The sequence below is a fragment of the Acinonyx jubatus genome, chromosome C1, assembly GCF_027475565.1.
Source record: "Acinonyx jubatus isolate Ajub_Pintada_27869175 chromosome C1, VMU_Ajub_asm_v1.0, whole genome shotgun sequence".
In the NCBI taxonomy this organism is placed as follows: Eukaryota; Metazoa; Chordata; class Mammalia; order Carnivora; family Felidae; genus Acinonyx; species Acinonyx jubatus.
The window spans coordinates 14,012,059-14,034,815 of record NC_069381.1 but is presented as its reverse complement, the minus strand read 5'-3'; the positions used below and the strand labels follow the sequence as shown (position 1 = coordinate 14,034,815).

The window sequence follows — 22,757 nt, the reverse complement described above, 5'->3', positions numbered from 1 at the left end:
ACAGGACTCCTGAGTCTCTGTTTTTCTGAGTATTTATTACCAGTGTTGCTGCAGCTATGCCTGAAGGTAAACTGTTTGTCCTCAACATCAAGTTCTGCTCTCTGATTCAAGCAGTTGTCATCTCTGCCAAGACGCTGTGTCTGGGGAGATTCTTGACCAGATCCTCACTTTGTCTCATGCTCTATCAGGGTCTATTCGCGGAGAACGTCCTTCTCTCTGGCTTCATGTCTCTACGAGGCAGGAGGCCCATCACACTGACATCTCAGCTGCTCCGGGTCCCCCGTCCTACTGTTTCCTGGAGGAGGAGGTGCTCAGTGATTGGTGGCTTTGGGAGAAGAAACAGGAAATGCTTAGCTCAGTGCCTTCCTTCCTTTCTTCTCTCTGGCTACACATGTTTTCTTCTGCTTCTCCACGGGTCCACCCCGGGCCAGTGCTGTCTCAGACGGAATGACTCAGTCTGCCTAAGTCTGGAGTGAAGAATTAGAAAGATCCTAACTCGTACATCTGAAGCCAACATCTGCATAATCAGTTCTACTGATAATAGAATGACACTTTCATCTCTAACTACTTGATTCCTGTGTCTTCATTTTGTTCCAAATTCAAGCAGGCAAAATGGCGTGCTATTTATTGGGTTCTCCTCAAACCCTAACAGTCCCTGTAGAGCTACATCGAAGATGCTTGTCACCAAATTAGGGAATCAAACCTCCCAACAAATAGAAATAACACATAATTCATTTTAAGTTTAACAACAGAGGCAACACATAATTCATTATAGTCTCGCAATGAAGTGATGGGATTAAAAAAAAAAAAAGTTGTGTTCTTCCAATCTGTAGCTAAAATATTTACATGGGGCCCTGGTGATATGCAGGCGGTGGTTTACAGAGCACAGCCTGTTCAAACCAAACAGTTGCTCTGTTCCCGATTTTGGAAACTCGTCAAGGAATCAGTGTTTACTTAGACAACTTGGGCCCCAAGCGGCTCTTGTGTAGGCTGGACTCAATCCAAGGAGAAGCCATGGCCCGGGAACATTCCTCTTTCTCCCCTGACCATTGAAACTCAGACCTCTCAGCTCTCCAGGGCCCTCTGGAGGGCATCCGGTCCAGCCTCCAGTCAACTGTCCAGTCCCCAGTCCACTGAGTGTAGACTAAGTTCTGTTCTAGAATTGGCCCCTTGGTGCCCAACCTAATGAGTAATCCTGTGTGTGAATGTCTTATTCATTTAACTCTCAGAGAGTGTAGGCTTCAGGGCAAAGGATTTGATGTTTAATATGTGGATGACTTGAATTAGTCTGGCACATGATGCAGGGGTGGGCCAGCTGTGGGAAACAGACCACAGAGAACCTAGGGAGGTCACGTCTGAGTTTCCAGGAAATCAAATCTACTATTTCTACTCGAAGAAAGAAAACAATCACAACATTACTGAAGAACAACGTGTCCAAGTGTAAGGATCAACAGTAATGCATGGGAAAAGTACATGCCACAATACCCAGGCTCTCCGTGAAAGATGGTAGTAATTGCTATTAAGGTTCTCCCCGAGAGAATTTTGAAAACAAATGACATCAGTGCGTGGGTAGGCCCACTGACAATTATTTCTCTTTGGCAACTACCTTTCCCCGACCTCAGATGGTTCGAATCAGACTATCACTGCCCCTGCCAGTACAGTGGTGGACGGCTTAGGCCAGGCCAATGTGGTACCGATCTTTCCTTCCAATGTGATTGGTCCCAAGACAGGCTTGTTATACAAGCAGGGCCAGTGAGAATCCTTCTCTGAGATTTGGACTCCTCCTCTCCCCGCTGAGGCACATTGGCATAATGGAAACGGCATGAGCCTTGGTGTCTGAAGGTATGGATTCTGGTTCATGGGCAAGTTTCCGTTGACTTCTTTGAGCCTCAATGCCTTCATCTTAGTATATAATGGAGTAAAACCTATTTTGCAGGGTTGTGAGTATTAACGACGATAAAATACATACAGTGCTTGGCACATGATAGACCTCAATAAATGGCTTCTGTTGAGAACATTCATAATAAAAAGCAATACTCTTACCCTCTCCACTGTCCCACCCTGCCTGATCGACCTTCACTCTGCAAAGCACTTCTAAATAACTATAATTGGGAGGACCCACCTTTGAGTGGGAGGGGCCAGCCTTAATTTTCCCCGATCCTTGAATTCTCTGGAGAGTATAGATGGGATGAGAGAGTACAGTCTCAGGGATGGAAAAGTCATGGTCCGGCCAACCCATTGATCAGAGGTGGCCAAGTTCAAGAGATTGTCTTCAGTCTGGATGCTACATTGCTGCTATCTGATAGAACTTTCTGCCATGTTAGAAACATTCTTTTTCAGATGTATTTTGTAGAGTTTTTTTTTAAGTTTATTTATTTGTTTTGAGAGAGAGAGAGAACACAAGCCAAGGAGGGGCAGAGAGAGAGAGAGAGAGAGAGAGAGAGAGAGAGAATTCCAAGCAAGTCTCATGCTGACAGCAAAGAACCTGATATGGGGCTCAAAGGCACGAACTGAGAGATCATGACCCGAGCTGAAACCAATGGTCCAATGCTCAACTGAGCCATCCAGGCGCCCCTAATTTTTTTTTTAAGTTTATTTATTTACTTTGACGAGGGTAGGGGTAAAGAGAGAGGGAGAGAGGGAATCCCAGGCTGGATCTGTGCTGACAGCCCTGATGCAGGGCTCAGTCCCATGAACCATGAGATCATGATCTGAACCGAAATCAAGACTTGGACACTTAACCCACCGAGCCACCCAGGCTCCCTATTATTAAGAAACATTCTATATCTGTGCTGTCCACTATAGTAGCCACTAGCTGAGTGTGGCTATTGAGCACTTGGAATATGGTCAGTGAGACCGAGACACCAAATTATTTATTTAATTGAAACATGAACACCCACACGTGGCAATGGTCACCCTGTTGGACAGAGCAGCTGTAGATGGATGCCTGGCATTAGCAGACAGACACAGAGGTGGGTGAGAACGATGCCCAGTGCTGGCATGGGCAGGTGCTTGTGCAGGAAGAGCTAACACTTGGGAGCGGGTGGGTCTCCAGGAGCTGTTGGTAAAGGAAAGTCATCTAGTTAGCCTTGAAAACAAGGCATGCTGGTTCCTGTGCTCTGTGTGCCAAAGCTACAAGACTTCTGAAAACCGTGTCTGATCTTTTTTTTTTTTTAATCTGTAAATTGCAAAGTAATTTAATCACATTGCAGAAAGACTAGTCTCGGGGGCGGGGGAATCCCTCCAAACCTCACCACACAGTGATGATCAAACGGTCATGTGTGTATGCTTCCTTTCAGCCCTCCACGCATGCATGTTTATACATTGTAATCTCTAGGGGCGCCTGGGTAGCTCAGTCGGTTAAGCGTCCGAATTCGGCTCAGGTCAGGATCTCATGGTCAGTGAGTTCTAGCCCCGTGTTGAGCTCTGTGCTGACAGCTCAGAGCCTGGAGCCTGCTTCAGGTTCTGTGTCTCCGTCTCTCTCTGCTCCTCCCCTGCTTGCACTCTGTCTTCCTAAAAAATAAATAAACATTAAAAAAATTTTTTTAGGGGTGCCTGGGTGGCTCAGTCGGTTAAGCGTCTGACTTCAGCTCAGGTCATGATCTCACAGTCTGTGAGCTCGAGCCCTGCATCGGGCTCTGTGCATACAGCTGAGAGGCTGGAGCCTGCTTCGGATTCTGTGTCTCCCTCTCTCTCTGCCCCTCCCCGGCTCATGCTCTGCCTCTCTCTGTCTCAAAAATAAATAAAAACATTAAAAAAATTGTTTTAAATAAAAAATTAAAAACAATTTTTTTAATGTAATCTCTATGGACATATATTTTGTAGCCCACATTTTCTGTTTATCATAAGGACTTTTCTATGTCATCACATTCTTTGTATCATTTTCAATAACTGTAAAATATTCTACTGGCCACACTCATTATAATTTATAGAACCATCCCCTATTTTTGTATTTTTTAGTCTGTTTCCAATTTCCTTCAAAATAATGCTGGGATAGGCATCCTTGGGCACCTACCTCCCTAACGCTCACCCCATACTTTGGTGTGACTGAGGGGCATGGGCTTCTAAGGCAGGCAGATGTGGCTTTAGATCCAGAGCCTTCCTCCCTTGGTAGCTACATGACCTCCAACAAGATCATTCATCTGTCTGGGCTTCACCTTTCTCATCCATAAAATGGGAACAGCAATGGCTGCCTTTCCGGGTTGGACATTTGTAAATTGCCTCCCACATAACCTGAGATTTGTTTATGCTGATAAGTCTCTTGGCCCATTGCCCTGGATTGGACCAGAATCCCCACTGGCATAGATGTTGGGAGGCCAAGCATCCCCAAGACACTGGAGAAGTGGGAGCTATAGAAAACTCAGGGAGGCACTGCGGGAGGCCGCAGAATGGGCGGGGGAGGGAGATTTGTCCTTCACCTCCTAACGGAGTGCGCAATCCTTCTTGCTTAGGCTTACTTCCCAGAGCTCTCCTCCTTCCCACAGCAATGGGTGGTGTGGCCACCGAAAACAGCACCAGCAAAGTGAGGGCAGAGGAGGAATTAGGAGGCGCTTGTGAGATGTGCTTTCCTGCCAGAGCTGGCAGCTGTGGGCTTACAGATAAGGCATTCTGCCCCTCCTGGGGGCGGGGGGGGGGGGGTTAGTCCCACCTGAGCTGCCATGAGCAGATCACTAAGCCTCCGTGAGCTCTGTTTTCTTTGTCAGTTAAGTGGCGATAATGATAATGTCCACGCGGAATTATGAAGCTCAAATAATAAAGAAACATGAGTTTTCCTCCGCAGACACGGGGCACCTACCCCTACCACCTACGGGGTCCCAGGGTGGGTGATTAACGTGTATTACCTTATCCACCTGCCACAACAGTTCCCAAAGGTAGGCATTATCATTTCCACTTTACAAGGAGGAAATCAGGAGGTGAAGTCCCCCGAGTACCCCTGCATATGGCCCTCTGCTTTAGAAATCACAGAGCCCGGGACAGTTGTAATTTGTTGTTATGATCCTCTGGAGTTCTTCTCAGCTCCTTCCCTGGAGATTTCTGCTAGAAAGTTCCAGGGGACTAATCAGTTCATTGAACAAATTGATTTGACACATATTTGTTTGAACACCTGCTGTGTGCTAGGCATGGTCCTGGGGCTTCAGCAGTGAACCCCAAAGACAAATCACTGTCAAAGGGGATATATTTTTGCATTGGAAGGCCGACGAATAAACCAAAAACCAAAAAAGTGTATATATATAACATGCCCTGGGATGATAAGTACTGGGGAGAAAAATTAAACAGGGAACGGGGGGTGAGTGTGATTTTATGTCCAATGATCGGAGAAGGCTCTATGATAGGATGACAATTGTGGTCACCACCGAGGTATTGGGGTCGACCTGATTTGATTCTAATTACATTAGAATGTAATCTCTGTAAGGACAGGCCCGGAGCTCTCGCTCCAATCCCCAGCAGAAGCTGTGGCCTCTAGTGGGTACTCAAATATTTGTTGAACGGGTGAATGAATGAACACATAGCCATTGTCTCAGATACACTTGTGGAAACGTCCACTTTAGGGTAGTCATGGGCTTTTCAGTTCAGTTCTTACCAGCCGGCACTTACGGAGAAACTTCCGTGTGGCAGGAACTGCTCCTGCCTCCGTGGCTGCAGAAAAAAATCTTTTCCCTTGATAGTTTTCACTAGACAGAATGGTGGAGGTTGCAATTTAGCAGCCTGAAACAGAAGCCGGGGGTGGGGGGGTGGGGAGGGTGGGGCGGGGGAGAGAGAAGGGAGCAAAGAGCAAGGGGTTAAGGGTAAAGAGTAAGAGTTTCGGGGTCAGGAAGGAGTTCAGCAAGTGTATCGCCTGACATTTTTTTTTCTCGGTGCAAAAATAGCGAGTTCTGCTTTTTTGGAACAGGGCTCGCTGAGTCAGGGGTTCAAAGAGAACAGCATGGGGATGGGAGTGGCAGATGTCATCCGCGGCAGATGGTGATGCTCTGGAGGCCGACTGTGGCCTTGAAGATGCTTCCCTCCACCCGCTCTGGCCCAGGAATCAAGGTCAGGGGCAGACAACCAAGTTCAGTTCCCGGCGGTCCCGATCCCAGCCTCTCCAACCAGGCCGGCCCTTCCCGACAACATCACCCGTGTTCCACGCTTGGACTCCACACCGGACTCAGCAGGAGTCCCAGAGGCCAAGGGTGTGAGAAGACTCAACCCCGCATCTGTTATTAAGCACTATTTCCATTCTTTTGGCCGTGCTTCCTTCTCAGCCCTGAAGACACACATGACCGATCTGCCGGCCCTTTGTTCAGCTTCACAAAAGAAGGGGATGATTATTAAAAGAACAGATTTTGCATTCCATATTTACCCCAGATGACATTGCCTTGATCCCTAAAATAACTCCAGATCTCCTGGGTGGAACTGGCTCGTTCCTTTTCATCTTGCTGTTTTGCAACTGTTTACGGAGCCCATCACCATAGTGATATTATCAGAGCAGGTCAAATGAAACTCCAAACCCTTGGGTTGTTATTGGTTTTTCCTTTGTACCTCGGAACATGACTTTTTCACCCCAAACCAGCTCTTTCATTTCTTACAAGCACGTACACCCTCGGCCCCAAGTCAGCAGCAGCCCCTTCTGACTGATTCCCAGCAGTTAAAATCACAGAGGTGGTCCATGCTGGGACAAGACGTGGAAGTCCTTGAACTGAGTTTCCAAACTGGAAACCGTATTTACCAGAAATCTCCTTTCCTGCGGATAAAACTTGGGTCAAAGTGTCAGGGTGTTGAAAGAGGCACTAAATAAAGAGTCTGAAGGACCTTCAGCATTTGGTCCAAGGAACATGGCTACAGAGTTCAACAAATAAACACAGCTGGCGTGGGGCAAGCCCTTAGCAAACACTTATCTTCTTGATTATTTTTTTTTGTAATCATCATCTTGGACAAAAGCCTTTATGATAGCGTTCTTACACACTGCTGGTGGGGTTGCGAATTGGTGTGATTTTCCTAATCGAGAACTTGGCAAGGTAGGAAATACCTTGACAGTGTGCCCTTCCTTTGATGCTAACTTCTACTTGTGGGTTCTGAGGAAATAATTAGGGATGTGACCTGAGGAATGCATTCAGAGATGTTCATTGCTAATAATGGTGAAAAATTGGAAATAACCTAACTGTACAACATGAGGGAGTTGCTTTAAAAAAAAAAAATCGTGGTCTAGGGGCGCCTGGGTGGCTCAGTCGGTTAAGCATCTGACTTCAGCTCAGGACATGATCTTACGGCTCATGGGTTCCAGCCCCACATCAGGCTCGCTGCTGTCAGTGCGCAGCTTGCTTTGGATCCTCTGTCCCCCCACCTCTCTCTGTCCCTCCCCTGCTCAGACACTCTCTCAAAAAATAAACGCTTAAAAAAAAAAGATGAAAAAAATCATGATCTATCCATACAATGGATACTAAGGCACCACTAAAAATTATGCTATAGGAGAATCTTTAATAAAGTGTGAAATATTAATTATATTAATTAATATCAATTAATTAATATTATTAATTAATATTATTAATTAATAATATTAATAAATATAATATTAATAATATGGGGAAATGCAGGTTATAAAAATTGATCCCATTTTTGTAAAATATTTATATATGTGCAACAGAGAAAAAAAAGATTAGAAGGACAGTTTCTTTTTTTGTTTTGTTTTCTTTCTTTCTTTATTTTGACAGAGTGTGAGCAGGGGAGGGACAGAGAGTCCCAAGCAGGCTCCATGCATGAAGCCCAACATGGGGCTTGAACTCACAAACCATGAGGTCATGACCAGAGCTGCCACCAAGAACCAGATGTTTTTCTTTTCTTTCTTTAATTTTTGTTTAATGTTTATTTATTTTTGAGACAGAGAGAGACAGAGCATGAGCAGGGGAGGGGCAGAGAGAGAGGGAGACACAGAATCTGAAACAGGCTCCAGGTTCTGAGCTGTCAGCACACAGCCCGATGCAGGGCTCGAACCCATGAACTCCGAGATCATGACCTGAGCCGAAGTCGGAGGCTTAACCCACTGAGCCACCCGGGTGCCCCAGCAAGAGCCAGATGTTTAAACGACTGAGCCACCCACACACCCTGGAAGGATAGGTTCTAAAAAGACGGCAGTGATTGCTTCTTGAGTATTTTTTTTGATGCTTTTATCTATAATTTTTCCAAAATGAGCAGGTATTTCTGTAGCCAGATGCTTAAAATACCATTTTAAAAATTTGGAGGGGAGCTCCTGGGTGGTTCATTCAGTTAAGCACCTGCCTCTTGATTTTGGCTCATGTCGTGATCTCACAGTTGGTGGGACTGAGCTCCGTGTCATGCTCTGTGCTGACAGCACAGATTCTCGGTCTTCCTTTCTCTGCCCCTCCCCTGCACGTGTGCACCTGCGTGCATACACACGCTCTCTCTCAAGATAAATAAACAACAAACAAACAAACAAACAAACAAATAAATATTTACAATGATTTTAAGTAATCTCTACACCCAATGTGGGGCTCCAACTCACAACCCCAAGATAAAAGCTGCACGCTCCGCTGACTGAGCCAGCCAAGGTGCTCCTTAAAATGCTATTTTTAAGAATAATAAGCTGCCATGCTTTTTTAAATCATCCAACTTCGGCTCGGGCCATGATCTAGCAGCTCGTGAGTTCAAATCCCACATTGGGCTTGGGCTCGGGCTCGCGGCCGTCAGCACAGAGCCTGCTTCAGATCCTCTGCCCTCTCTGCTCCTCCCCCTCTTTCACACTCTCAAAAATAAACATTAAAAAATCCTCCCTCTGATCATCCTACTGGGCAGAAACAGAGTCTTATTCCTGGAGCCTCCTTATATAAAGCTCATGGGATAGAAAGTGCTCAATGGTGTCCTATTGTGGTTGGAACAATGAATTCATCGTCTGGTCAGGGGACCCATAAATACTTAGCAATCATGGGTTTTCTGCCTACTTGGCGTTTAAGGTCACAGATATACAAGGCTGACATAACTAGGCATAAAACACAGGGACACCGTGATAAGACTGGCAAATGTATTCACAAAATACCAAGACTCATTTGATGTTTGGTGGGAACAGTGGAGAGAGATTGTTGGGGGGGTGGGGGGTGCATAATGATTAGCATAAACATGAACAGCATCCTATATGCCACCCGTTGATTGCTTATTTAAATCTCACAACAATTGTATGTGGTAGGTATCACACCCCCATTTTATAGATGTGGAAACCAGGAGATAGGGGCTTTATCGCCTGCTCTTTCAACATTGCAGGGGGAAAGAAGATGCACGTATTCAGCAGAGAGCCCAGTTTATGATCGGGATGGTGGAGGCAGAAAGGAAGAAGTGGACGGTGAAGGAAGACAGCTATATTTCTGGCATGGTCCCCAGAGTCTTTACCAGACTGGTGAACATTTGGGTTGCTGGCTAGAGAAACAGATAATAATTTTAATCACCCACGTTTCAGCCCTTGGGGATGATGTTGATATGAAAATGAGGATTCCATTACCTATTCAAATGTTCATATATACTCAATCTCACTGGCTTGTGGGGAAGCGGTGGAGGCTCTATAGTAACACAGAGCACAGATGGGGCACCTGGGTGTCTCAGTCGGTTAAATGTCCAATTCTTGATTTTGGTTCAAGTCATGATCCCAGGATCATGGGATTGAACCCTGTGCTGGGCTCCACACTGACAGGGCAGATTCCGCTTGGGATTCTCTCTCTCTCCCTCTCTCTGCCCCTCCCCTGCTCGAGCGCTCTCTCTCCATCTCACTCTCTCTCTCTCTCTCTCTCTCTCTCTCTCAAAACAAATAAACTTAAAAAAAAAAATACATAGCACAAATGTGCCAGAGAGTAAATTATGCAGAGCCCTACAGCCTATCCTCGTGATGATCATCACTCGAAACATCTAAACACCTCTGTTTTTGGGTAATGTGGAAGAATGAGAAAAGCATAGGTTTGGGGTCAGACAGACCTCCGTTCAAACCCCGGCTCACCATCCATGTAGCTGTGTGACCTTTGTCCCGTCTCACCAACTCTATCTTGAGATACCTATGGAACCTTCACACTGGTATGGAAATCCTGCTTAAATTGGTGGCCCCAAACATTACCCGCTATATTGGAAGCTATCATGGGGAGCTCTTGAGACTTGTGTTGGTCAGGATAACGTTAGCTGCCGAAACGACTTACGACCAGTTCTCAGTGACTTACGACCATACAGGTTTATTTTCTCCCTGAGACAATGGGACTGTGAACTGTCCTGGGAGGGGATTCAGGCTTCGTCCATCGTGGAGTCTTCTCTTGCTTCCTCTGCATTCGGCTGGCTGATGACCAGAGAGAGAGAGAGAGAGAGAGAGAGAGAGAGAGAATGAGGCAGGTTACAAGTGGCCTTTTGTGGCCATGCCTGGAGGTGGCTCATGTTACTTGCTCCCACATTCCATTGGATGAAACCAGTTTCATGACCACAACCTACCTCGAAGGAGGCTGGGAAATGCAGACGATGTTTGCATCCGGGAAGAGGAAGTGGAACAGGTGACCTGCCTGTGCTACGTACCTACAGCAATCATAGCTAGTGTGGAGCAAAGAATGAAAAGCCATCCAGATGAAGCCAACAGAACTACAATGGCAGTTGTCCGGGGAGTGGCGCCTAACAGAGAAGTCTGGCAATTGGAGTTTGCTTGATACAGATAGGTTTTACATGGGGTCAGACCTCATAGGATCTGAAATCAAGTATGTCTGTTCCTGCCTGGCTGTTTCAAGCTGTCAAACCAGTGAGCACCAGTGAGGGTTAGAAATGAGCTCCATCCCTACCGTCATCACTCTGGGCCTCTGTGCTGAATCAACCTGACCCATCATGCCCTCTGCTTTTCTCCTTTGCATGCTGTCCCCCACCTGCCTACCTTCAGACTTGGTGATTCATTTTCCCTATGTACAGTCACTTTACCTGCTGGGCCAGATATTTGCAGTCACTTTTCTGCCTTTGACCTCTGCTTTTCTTTTCGGCCAGAATCTGGAGTCTTTCTGACTCTAATGACATCAATTGCCTTCAATAAATAGGTCGTTGGGTCTAGCCTGGTCCTGGGAGTTAACAATCTCAACAAAGGACCTCTTATGCTATGCACTCCATTGGTTCCCTTGACTAAAAAATAAAGCTAATGTTTATGTTTATTTATTTGGAAGGATTGGAGCTCATGTAGTGAAGAGAATGCCATTTTCTTTCAAAAAGATTTTAAGTCCTATGTAAAGTTAAACAATGCTTTACATGGTTCTGAAATCCTTTTCTTAAATAGTATCTTTGGAAAAGCAGGATTGTTTTATTTTAATCAAGTCCAATTTGGGGCGTCTGGCTGGCTCAGTCGCTTAAGCTTCCAACTTGGCCTTGAGTCATGATCTCATAACTTGTGGGTCTGAGCCCCACATTGGGCTCTGTGCTGACAGCTCAGATCCTGGAGCTGCTTTGGACTCTGTGTCTCCCTCTCTCTGTGCCTCCTCCCCACCCCTGCTCACACTGTCTCTCTCTCTCTCTCAAAAATAAATAAACAATAAAAAATTAAAAAAAATCAAGTCCAATTTATCAGGTTTTTTTTTTTTTTTTTTTTTTTTTTTTTGTAGCTAGTGTGTTTTGTATCCTGAGAAACTTCTGCCTGCTCAATGTTGCAAAGATTTTCACTCATGTTGTCTTCCAGGAGCTTGAGTTTTAGCTTTTTTTAAAAAAGATTTTATTTTTAAGTAATCTCTACAGCCAACGTGGGGCTTGAACTCATGACCCCAAGATCAAGAGTCACATGCTCCTCCAACTGAACCAACCAGGTGCCCCAGGTCTGTGATGCAGCTGAGTTCATGTTTACGCATGGAATGACGTACGAGTCAAGATTCACTGTTTTCTACATGGATCTTCAGTTGTTCTGGTACCGTTTGTTGCAAACACTTTTCCCCCACTGAAATACGTTGGTATCTTTGTCAAAAATTATTTGGATGTATATGTGTGGGTCTAATTTTGGACTACTCTGTTTCATTGATCTGTGCGTCTCTTCTGCCAATGACACACTGTTTTTATTTCTACAGCTTTGCAGTAGGTCTTGAAATCAGGTAGCAGGCGCGTCCTCTCACTTTTATTTTCCTCCCTCAAGAGCCTCATGCCAGGTCTTTGCATTTCCAGATACATTTTATTATAAAAAAAATTTTAAGTTGTATTTATTTATTTTGTGAGAGACAGAGCACCAGCAGGGAAGGGACAGACAGAGAGGGAGAGAGAGAGATTCCCAAGCAGGCTCCACACTGTCAGCAGGTTTGGGCTCGAAACCACAAACCGTGAGCTCATGACCTGAGCCGACTGAGCTACCCAAGTGCCCCTCCATGTACATTTTAAAACCGGCTTGTCAATTTCTAGAAGGAAAAAAAAACTTGCTGGGATGTTTAATTAGATTGCACTGAATCTATAGATTGTCAGAATGAATATCTGAACAATCCTGAGTCTTCCAACCCATGAATAGGGGACATCTGTTTATTGAGCAATGTTTTCTAGTTTTCAGGGTACACAGGACTTGTATATCTTTCATTAAATGTATCCCTAAGTAATTTTTAAAAAAATTTTAATGTTTATTTTTGAGAGAGAGAAAGAGAGAAAGTCAGTGAGCGTGAGCAGGGGAGGGGCAGAGAGAGAGGGAAAGAGCGAATCCGAAGCAGACTCCAGGCTCTAAGTCCGTCAGCACAGAGCCTGACGCGGGGCTCGAACCCATGGACCGTGAGATCATGACCTGAGCCAAAGTTGGATGCTTAACCGACTGAGCCACCTGGGCGCCCCATCCCTAAGTATTTTTTTGTGTGTTTTTCCTTGCTTGTTTGTTTAAGTAATTTCTATGCCCAACATGGGGCTAGAACTCATGACCCTGAGATCAAGAGTCACATGCTCTACTGACTGCGCCAGCCAGGCGCCCTCATGAGTGGTATTTAAAAAAAAATTTTTTTAACGTTTATTTTCTTGAGACAGAGAGACAGAACATGAATGGGGGAGGGTCAGAGAGACAGGGAGACACAGAATCTGAAACAGGCTCCAGGCTCTGAGCTGTCATCACAGAGCCTGACGCAGGGCTCGAACACACGGACCGCGAGATCATGACCTGAGCTGAAGTCGGACGCTTAACTGACTGAGCCACCCAGGCGCCCCTCATAAATGGCATTTTTAAATATTTGATTTTCAGTGGGTTGTTGTTCTGATTTACTATTGCACCGTTTCACTAGACTGGTCCCTAAGTCCCGCCCCTATACCAGCTCCTATGTCCGTTCTGCATCTGGTCTAGTTTCATTTGCAACATTGCAATGTCTGATTGGAACGCGGGATGAGTGCTTTGGAGGAGCTGAGGTTTGCATCCCGGACGACTGTGCTTGGAGGTTCTCTGGCTCATCTTTGGACAGGCTTCATTCACAGGGCACCATATCCCAGGTACTATGCTAATTATTAATGAGAGGACTTGGAGTTTCTGTCTCAAGGAGCCCTGAAAGCAGAGGGGACAAATTGCAAGTGAAAAGGTGTGCAAAACACAGGGTTTCCGGGAGAACCCAGAACAGGAGGGTTCCCAAACTCAGCTTCTGAGGGGACTGTCAGAAAAAAACTACATGGCAGAGGCAGGGTCAGCCTCAGACACATTGTAGAGGCCCATCCCAAGCCTGGTGGGTGGCTGGCTGGCCAGCTTAATAAACCAAACATGAATTCTCCCAAGTATGCGTGTAAAAACTCCAACAGCTGGCCCACATGTGAGAGGCCTTTCCGTAACTCTGAGCAAGACCCCACAGATGGTCAGGATACACATAGTTCTGGTCTAGCAGAAGGCAGCTGTGAGTTCTCCAGGTACCCCCTAGGAGAGCAAAAACAAAAGCCCTGAGATGATGGTGTCTAACCTCGGACTAAGAGGTCCTCTTGGCACTGACTTTGGGGATATATTAAAAAGAAGTGGATTGCAGGTGGCCTGTTTACTTCCCTGCTTCTTGCCACGTGTTCTTGCAAGATGCTAAGGGGTGGAAAAAGTTGATCTAAGCTGTCTAGCCAAGGCTCCTCTTCTACTAACCACACAGTGTCCCGTCTTCCAAGGAAATCAGGCTGTTGTTTTGCCGGTACTCAGTCCTGCATAGGGGTTCTATGATACAAATTTCTGAGACCCAAAACGTGCCTGTTTCATTGTTTTGCATGAGTTTACCCAGAATGCATGGCTGTAATAACCATCTTTTTTTTTTTTTTTTTTTTTTTCCCCTATTCTCCAGCATCCCTTTCTCCTTCTTTTGGTCACAGTACTCCAATTTCCTCCCATCACCAGGGAAATGCCCCGCCCATGATCACATCCCCATTCCTGCCAGCTTCAGGGGTGGGCTCATGACTGAAGCCAGCTGGTCACCGAAGCTAGGAGCGTGGTTGAGATGGCCTAAGGAGAGGGCACAATTTAAGAGAAGAGCCTACTATTGAGCCACAAGGGACCCCATCATTTAATGGTTGTGTAGAAGAGACACAGTCTGCAAAGAACACAGAGAAGGAGCAGTCACAGAGGTAGGATTAAGACTGGGAGAGTCACACGGTGTCCTGGAAGCCAATGGGAGAAGGTACTTCAAGGAGAAAGTGCCCAATGGTGTCAAATGCTACCAGAGTCGAAGGAGGTGAGGATTGAGCAAAGCCCATGTGTTTTCGACATGGATGTATGGGCAACCTCGGGGTCATTTCTATGGAGGAGTGATGGCATAGGATGGGAAGTTAGGAAGTCAGAGGACAGCCTGACAATTCTGTAGCTGTGGAAGACGGGAGATAGGAGGTAGGCTGGTGTAGGGGTGGCTTTCATGTAGACCTTTTTTTCTTTTTAAACGTGAGATGGAAAGTACTTAGGGATGCTTAAAAGCACAGCAAAAGCATCTAGTTGAGAGGGAGCAGTTGAACAGTCTGGGAAGAGACATCATAATTGAAGTGTAAGGTTCCTGTGAGCAGAGAATCCCCAAGAGGGAATATCGTTTATAGCATTTCCCAAACTTACTTGATGGACCAACTCCCTTCACGCAGTTTATTTTGATTAGCGTTCTGCAGAAAGTGCTGTGGCCCAACTTAGGTTAATGGTCCATTCCCAAACCCATTAGTATGGCCAAGGCCATACTTTGTCTTCAGGCAATCAGGATCCTCTCCTCTGGAGCTGGGGGTGGACTCAATTCTCCCCAAACTAAAGGTCTGAGCATGAGAAAGGCTTGAGTCGTAGAAAAGAGAGGATGCCCCAGAAGTGACCTCTGAACCAGCTGAACGATGGGGAAGATGACATTACCAGGTGGTGTTCCTTCCTTCTGATACTTTGGTAACAAGACCCCTAAATCCCACTGAAACTGTAGTATATGGAATTAGAATGTTCAAGGAATATGATTGAAACCCCTTGCCTATAGAATTCAGTATAGAGAGAGGTTAAAAGCTGGCTAATCCTAGTGTTCTCTTGTATCTCCAAAGACACAGTAAAACATCTAAAACCACTGTTAGTAATCCAAGAAGATCCCCAATTCAGAAAGCAGGCCTGTTAAATCAAAGGGGATTTAGGAGCTAAGCAAGCCCCAGTCCCCTGAGATGGTGTGCCTTTATTAACCCACTATTTCCAGCTGTGGGGACTTAACGAAAAGGACAAGCCACGTTGGGCAAGCTTCTGGGTAATTCCTGCTCTACTGTGTCCTGTATTGGCTGATAAGCATCGCAAAAGATTCGACGTGCTGTGGAAGGCTGTTTCTCTGAGGTCCTCAAGATGGCTTTTTCTTTCCTCGGCTGACAGTACAATTTGGCTCGGGGGTTTCCTCCCACCCTGCCTCCACTCAGCAAACACTTATGGGCCCCTACTATGTGTAAATTGCCTTGCTATGTGCTATGTGTCGTAGCATCACCTTTTGGCACTGACAAAACACTTTATTACACATGATCTCAATTTAGTGATGCTCGGGACAGACGCTGAGTCATAAAGAGTCACGATAGACTCGTCCATGCGTTGTCTGTGTGACCTTAGGCAAGACATTTCTTTAAAAAAAGTGTTTTTTTAAAAATTTTTATTTATTCTTGGGAGAGAGAGAGAGCACAAGCAGGGGGGTGCAGAGAGAGAGAGACAGAATCTGAAGCGGCTCCAGGCTCTGAGCTGTCAGCACAGAGCCCGACGCAGGGGCTCAAACTCAGGAACTGTGAGAGCATGACCTGAGTCAAAGCCTGGTACTTAACTGACTGAGCCACCCAGGCGCCCCTATGCAAGCCATCTCTAAGGCTCAGCTTCATTTTTCATAAAATGGTCAAAATAGAAGTTCCTAGCTCAAAGGATTGTTAGGAGGAATTAGGGAGGTAATGCATGGGAAGAGTGTAGCATGTAGTAAGCACTCATTTAAAAGTGGCCATACTTTGGGACACCTGGGTGGCTCAGTCAGTTAAGCAGCCGACTTCGGCTCAGGTCACGATCTTGCGGTTTGTGGGTTCGGGCCCCGTGTCTGGCTCTGTGCTGACAGCTCGGAGCCTGGAGCCTGCTTCATATTGTGTCTCCTTCTCCCTCTGCTCCTCCCCGGCTTGTGCTATGTGTCTCAAAAAGTAAAGAAACATTAAAAACAGAATTTAAAAAAAAAAGTAGCCATACTCTATTGGTCGATCTTGGTCCACTCGTTCACACAAGAATCACTCCTATGATGTGGATACTACTATCTCACTTCATAGACCTCCATTGAACACCTGTTATGTTCTAGATACTGAACACCCAGAGCAACCAAAAGAGTATGTAGATACAGACAAGGAGGCGTCAAAGGGAACTCAGAGGAAGCCAGAGCACCGAGAGGGGCGCATCAAGGAGAGTGACCGATGCAGCAAACACCATGAGGTCAGCTGTAAGATGAGACCCCGAAGCGACCACTGGCTTCTACGACATGGTTTCCAGGCCGACGGGTGGAGGCAGAAGCTAACCCCAGACTGATCTGAGAAATTGGAGTTGATGTGGGAACAGCCATTGCAGAGAACTCACAAGGTGCTGGGGTGAAGGGGAGCAAACAAATGGGGAGGTGGCTATAAAGAGATGTGGGATCAAGATTTGTGTTGTTGAAACTTCTTAGGATACGAGATATTAGGGCATGTTATTTTGTGCAGGTGGGAATGATCCAGTATGGAGGGAGAAACTGAGGATTAAGGAAAGAGGAATCCAGGGTAGGAGTGGAGATGTCAGCTTCGATGGGTGCACAAACCCTTCATTCAAAAGCCAGAAGGCAGAGAACGTGGCTAAGATGCAGAGTTGTTGGTAGACCAGAAGGTTCTGATTCATACTGTTATGTCTGTGAAGTATGAGGCAAGCCCGTCGCTTAGAGTGAAGGATGAAAAGGGGACCGAGGGTCAAGGCTGATAGATCATCCTCGCAGAGTAGCAAGGGGGACAGAATATGGCAGAGAGGTAGCAATCCTGCTAGCCAGGATTGAGGGCTCATTTGAAATTTGTGGACATCAATCCGGAGTGACACCAGTCACTTTCAATTTGCCAGCAACATTCCGACGTTCCGAGGCAGGCAGAGTGTTGGGGAATAGCCAGGCTTAACAAGGTTGGTGCCAGTTAGAAGAAAAGAGAGGGGCAAGGGCTTACTGGTTTTTGCAAGGAAGTGAGTGTAGCGTTCATTACTAAGCTGGGCGAGGAGGGAGGTGAGCGTGAACGGGAAGATAAATGCAAAGACCTGGCAGGGTCGAAGGTTTGCAGGGCTTGATGAGGTTGAAATAATGCTTGCATGTGATACTATAGTAATGAGGTTAAAGTCGGATATGAGATATTTGCAATTGTGTGTTCTGAGACTGTGCAATTATGGGCGGGAGCAGGTTCAAGGTGAGGCTGTGGGAGCGGGTACTTAAGGCAGAGGGAAGGAAAAACTCATTGGTAAGGAAGAAATCCTTGAGGAGTCAGTAAGATTTCTGATGGATTATGCTTATGGATGCTGAAGTCATAAAGGTACAAGAGGGGAGGAGGTTAGTTCATGAGGGCAAAAAAAGGAGAGGTGGCCGTTGGAAAATATGACAGCATGAACTTCAAGGGGGGTTGGGTTTTTGAAAGAGGAGGGGGGGAGAAAGAGTACTAAAAATATTTATGGTGTTTGTTGCTGCTAACCCGCAGCCCCTGGCAGGCTGCCATGCTAATGCCCATGGCCCCATGGTCATGGCAATGGTTGACGGGTCAGGGGTAGGATCCAACGTGTGGGGAATCAATCTGGGATCAGCAGGGGATCTATCCAACAAGCTGCCATCATTAAGACATGAGATGAGGCCATTGGATTCTGTCGGGATTTGAACTATGAAACAGAAAAATACTTTGCCAGGTAATAGAGCAAGCTGACGCAGAGAATGAAGGAGGAACAAAGACCACCAGGATAGACCCCAAGCAGGCTGAAATGTTGAGGGAATAGTGGTATAAGCAAGCTGAGGGTGCAGGACCATAAAGAATGTAGCAGATGTATCCAAAGAAGAGAAAACAGAGCTGCATGAGAGAGACTGAGGGGGCTGTCCCCCGAGCCTCTTGTCTGATGTGACCTTTTTTTTTTTTTAAATTTTTTCCCCTAACGTTTATTTATTAGAGACAGAGAGACACAGAGCGTGAGCAGGGGAGGGGCCGAGAGATGGAGAGACACAGAATCCGAAGCAGGCTCCAGGCTCTGAGCCGTCAGCACAGAGCCCGACATGGGCCCGAATTCATGAACCGTGAGATCATGACATGAGCCAGAGTCGGGCGCTTAACCAACGGAGCCACCCAGGCGCCCGTGTTTATTTATTTTTGAGAGAGAGAGAGAGCATGCAGGGGAGGGGCAGAGAGAGGGGAACAGAGGATCCAAAGCAGGCTCCGTGCTGACAGCACAGAGCCCGATGCAGGGCACGAACTCAGAAACTGCGAGATCGTGACCCGAGTGGAAGTCGGATGCTCAACCGACTGAGCCACCTAGGTGCCCCAGATGTGACTTAACTTTGTGAGCAGCGAAGCAACAGGATCAGACTTAGGGTTACGGATGTGGGCTCTGTTCCCAGACTGCCTGGCTTTGAATTCATTAGCTATGTGGTCTGGAGCAAGTTTCTTAACCTCTGTGTGCCTTAGCTCCCTCATCTGTGAAATGGGAATAATAGGCACTGACCTCACAGGGTTGTATGAGGATTAAATGAGAAAATACAGGTAATGCATTTGGAACAGCAAGGTTCCCTGTCAGTCTTATTTTTTTCAAGTAAACAGTTCAAGTGTTATTCTATCATAAACCTTTCCCTCATACTCTTATCCCCTGCCTTTAAGAAGGGACACCACCTGGAGTGCCTGGGTGGCTCAGTCGGTTCAGCGTCTGACTTCAGCTCAGCTGATGAGCTCGTGGCTCGTGAGTTCGAGCCCCGCATCCAGCTCTGTGCTGACAGTTCAGAGCCTAGAGCCTGCTTTGGATTGTGTGTCTCCCCCTCTCTCTCTGCCCCTCCTCCACTCACACCCTGTCTTTCTCTGTCTCTCTCAAGAATAAAAATAAAAAAAATTAAAAAAAGGACATCACCTTCTCTTCGTCCTCTTGCTACCCTCCCAGGTCACTCCTTCTCAGTCTCCTTGCTGGTTCCTCTTTATCTTCTTGACCTCTTCTCCTCTACATTCACCTCTTAAGTGAACTCACCTGGATGTCTTGGGCCCTTCAGTACCTAAAAATATCATTTCTTAGCTAATAGTTCTCATACAACTCTAACTTCTTCCCCAACTCCAGACTTCCACATCCAATCACTTGACATTTGCATTCAGAGCTCCAACGGGCATCTCAGACATAACTTGCCCCAAACTGACTCTTACCCTCCCCCCACAAAAAAGAAAAAAATAACCACCAAAAATCAAAACAAACGCCTGCTCCTCCTCTCATCTTCCACAGATCAATAAATGGCTAACCCTTCCACTGTTGATCAAGCTAAAAATCTTAGCATCATTCCTGACTCCTTTCTTCTTCCTGTGCCCACCGCCAGGTCATCAGCAAACATCCAGAAAGGGGTCTTCCCTTGCTGCGTCCACTGTGTCCCCAGGGTAGTAGGCACCTTCGTCTCTCTGCTGTGTGACTTTCAGTTTACCTGTTCGGGCCTCTGTTTTGAGGATGAAGTGAATTATTATTTGTAAAGTGCCTAACGGTGTTCATCACGTAGGAAACCCCATTTAAGTGCTTTTTAAATAAATAAAACATGCCTTAAATAGCTTTCTACCGGCCCTAGCCCCCTACAGTCCATTCAGAACACAGCAACCTCCTGATCCTGCTCAAGCCTAGGCCTGATCGTGTCACTGCTTGGTGTCCCTCCGACCTCAGCTTCCAGGGCTCTCCCCCTAGTTAAACTGGGCTGCCCAGTCCATGGGCCTCCTTGGTCCATGAACACACCAGAGACTGTCCCCTTTGGGTCTGTGCCCTATCTGGTTCTTGTGCCTCCCTGTGATCAAATGTTACTTTCTAAATTAGCCCTCCCCTTGCCCCACTTGGCTAATCTGCCTGCCTATTCCCTTGCCCTGAGTGTTCTCCACCTCTAATCACCACCTGACACGATCTTTACTTACCAGGTGATTGTCTTTCCTCCAAGGGTCCACCTCTATCACGTCATGGACTGGGACTGTCAAATTCATTACTCTATCCTTAGAGCCTAGAACAGTGCTCAGTATACAGTAGGTGCTCAATAAATGCTTACCAACTGAAAAAATTCTTAAGTCCCACTCTCTTTGAATTCCCGTAACACAGGCCTTAATCACTTACTTGTATTGATTTTGATGCCAGTGGCAGCTTTTATTTGACTCTGAGCTCCCTGAGGATGGGGGCCTAGGACATGGCCTGACCTGTGGTAACAATTCCCACCATTTGTGCAACACTAACCAGTTACAATCCTGTCGCAGCTGACCTGATTTGATTCTCACAAAATAGAGTGAGCAAGCCAGGGAGGGCAGGTATTATCAGCACGGCCAGAATCCTAGTTCTGCTTTCTAGACCAAGCTCAACAGATAGTTGTTGAATGGAGCGAGTGAGAGAGAAAAAAGGAAAAGGAAAAAAAAAACTTTCTGAGTCACTCTGTGGAGTGAGGCAACCCCACTGGGCGACTGGGCTGGTTCTCTGTAGCACATTTAAAAACAGTCGTAAACGCCTAACATTTCCTGAGTCCAGTTTTCTAATCTCTACCTGCGGGGTCCTCACAGCTACCTGCGGCAGGTAGCTCTGAGGGCATCTTCACGTCGAGTGCAACTCTCTTTCGGTGCCCCCAACAGGGCCTGGTATACAGTGGGCGCCCAATGAATGGCGTGGCCTAGGGCTCCTTTTTTTTTTTTTTTTTTTTTTAAGAGATTCGGCTCAGGTGCAGCGACTTGATCCAGGTCCCCACGTAGCAAGTGGTGGCGCTGCGATCACACCTCGGGATCGCTCGGACGCTCTCCCCGGGACCGACCGGCCCGCCGCAACACCAGTTCCGGGTCCGCGCGGGAGACAGCGGGTGCACCGGGAGGGGAGGGCAGGGCCGGGCCTGACCCCTCCCGGTCCCAGGGCCCTCCTCGTCCCCGCCCCGGAGGCCCGCGCGCACTGTCGCTCCGCCACCCCCGCCTCGGTAGCCACCGAGTGCGACTTAGGGCGTGGGTGCGGGCGGAAACCCCCTGACAGCCCCCCCGGCCGGGTCCCCGCGCCTCGGACGGACCCGCCCACCCCGCCAGCCGCCGCGCCCAGCTCCGCCCCGCTCGCAGGCCCCGCCCCTCACTTCCCCCTTCGGCGCTCCTCCCCCCCGCGCCGCGCTCCATACTTGGCGATCGCCGCGGCCCTGCGCGCTCATTGGCCGAGAGCCGGCTGCGTGGGGGCGGGCCCGGGCCCGGCCGGGGCGGGGAAGGAAGGTGGCGGCGGCCCGGCGCGGGGGGAGGGGGCCGCTGACCCGGATGTTCACTCCTGGGCACCCGGGGAAGTGGAAGCGCCGGGCCCTGCTGCGGGGGGGAGAGCCACAGACGCCGGGACCGGGACCGCCGCCGCCGCCACCATGGTAAAGGCCCGACGTCACCCTCTCCCAGGCCCGGGGGCCCCGCCGGAGCTCGTGTCCCCCTGCCTCCGCCGTCCTCCCCCACCCCCCGGCCCGAGAAGGGTGGGTCCCCCGGGTGGGGGAGGGGCGGGGTCTGGGACCCAGGTAGACACCATCGCTGCCGGCTCGGGAGGGGGCTGTCGGCCGGGGCGGCGGGGCTGGGTAGCGACCCTGCCTCCCTCTCCCAGCCCCCGCCCTTGGCTCAAGCTGGAGTCCCACTCTCCGCCTCTCGGTCTGGCTAGTCTCCCCCGCAGCCCAGGTTAGACCCTCCTGGACCCGTGGTCCAGGCCAGGCACCCCCTCCGGTGACCCAGGCGTGGTCCCCCTTGCCCCTGCCCACGGCCCGGGCTGGGTCCTCTTTCCCCGTTCCTGCGGCCAGAGTAGGCCTTCGTTTCTCCCTCCCGTGGCCCAGGCTGGGCTCCCCTCCCTGTGGTCCGGGCTAGGCCTCCGTCTCCCTCCGACTCTTCTCCGTGGTTTCGGTCTGGGCCCCCGTCAACGCCTCCTCCAGTGGTCCCAGCCTAGATTTCTTTCCCCGCTCCTCCAAGGCTTCAGCCTGAGCCTTCTCTTCCCTCCTTGGCCTTAGTCTGGACCTCTCCCTCCTCCGTCCGTGGCCCCCGCCTGGACGTTAACACCCCCCTCCCATCCTCTTCCCCAGACTTCTCACTGCCCTTAGCGTAGCTTCCGTCAGCCCCCCTCTGTCCTGGCCTTTACCCTCTCTCCAGGGCCCTGCTCCCTGCCCCCGACCCAGGTG

At 48.2% G+C, this 22,757-nt stretch overlaps 1 protein-coding gene and 1 long non-coding RNA gene across 4 annotated transcripts in view; one reads left to right on the top strand and one right to left on the bottom strand.

Moving 5' to 3' along the window:
- Positions 1–10,183: 10,183 nt before the first annotated feature.
- On the bottom strand, positions 10,184–21,811 carry LOC113599508 (uncharacterized). 2 transcript variants are annotated; one of them, XR_003420377.2, is made up of 3 exons: positions 19,876–21,669; positions 19,499–19,637; positions 10,184–10,300 (listed from the first exon to the last, which is right to left on the bottom strand). It is a non-coding gene; the product is annotated as an uncharacterized LOC113599508 (long non-coding RNA). The 2 variants fall into 2 exon arrangements; XR_008292502.1 differs by lacking the exon at positions 10,184–10,300 and having other exon boundaries at positions 18,757–19,637; positions 19,876–21,811.
- The window catches only part of CAPZB (capping actin protein of muscle Z-line subunit beta), a 133,908-nt gene continuing 132,917 nt past the window's right edge, over positions 21,767–22,757 (top strand). For both annotated transcript variants that reach the window (XM_053208111.1, XM_027060238.2), the window contains exon 1: positions 21,767–21,971. In XM_053208111.1, coding sequence (XP_053064086.1) covers positions 21,969–21,971 — 3 coding nt within the window. In that variant the 5' untranslated portion in view covers positions 21,767–21,968. The remainder of the gene's footprint in view (positions 21,972–22,757) is intronic.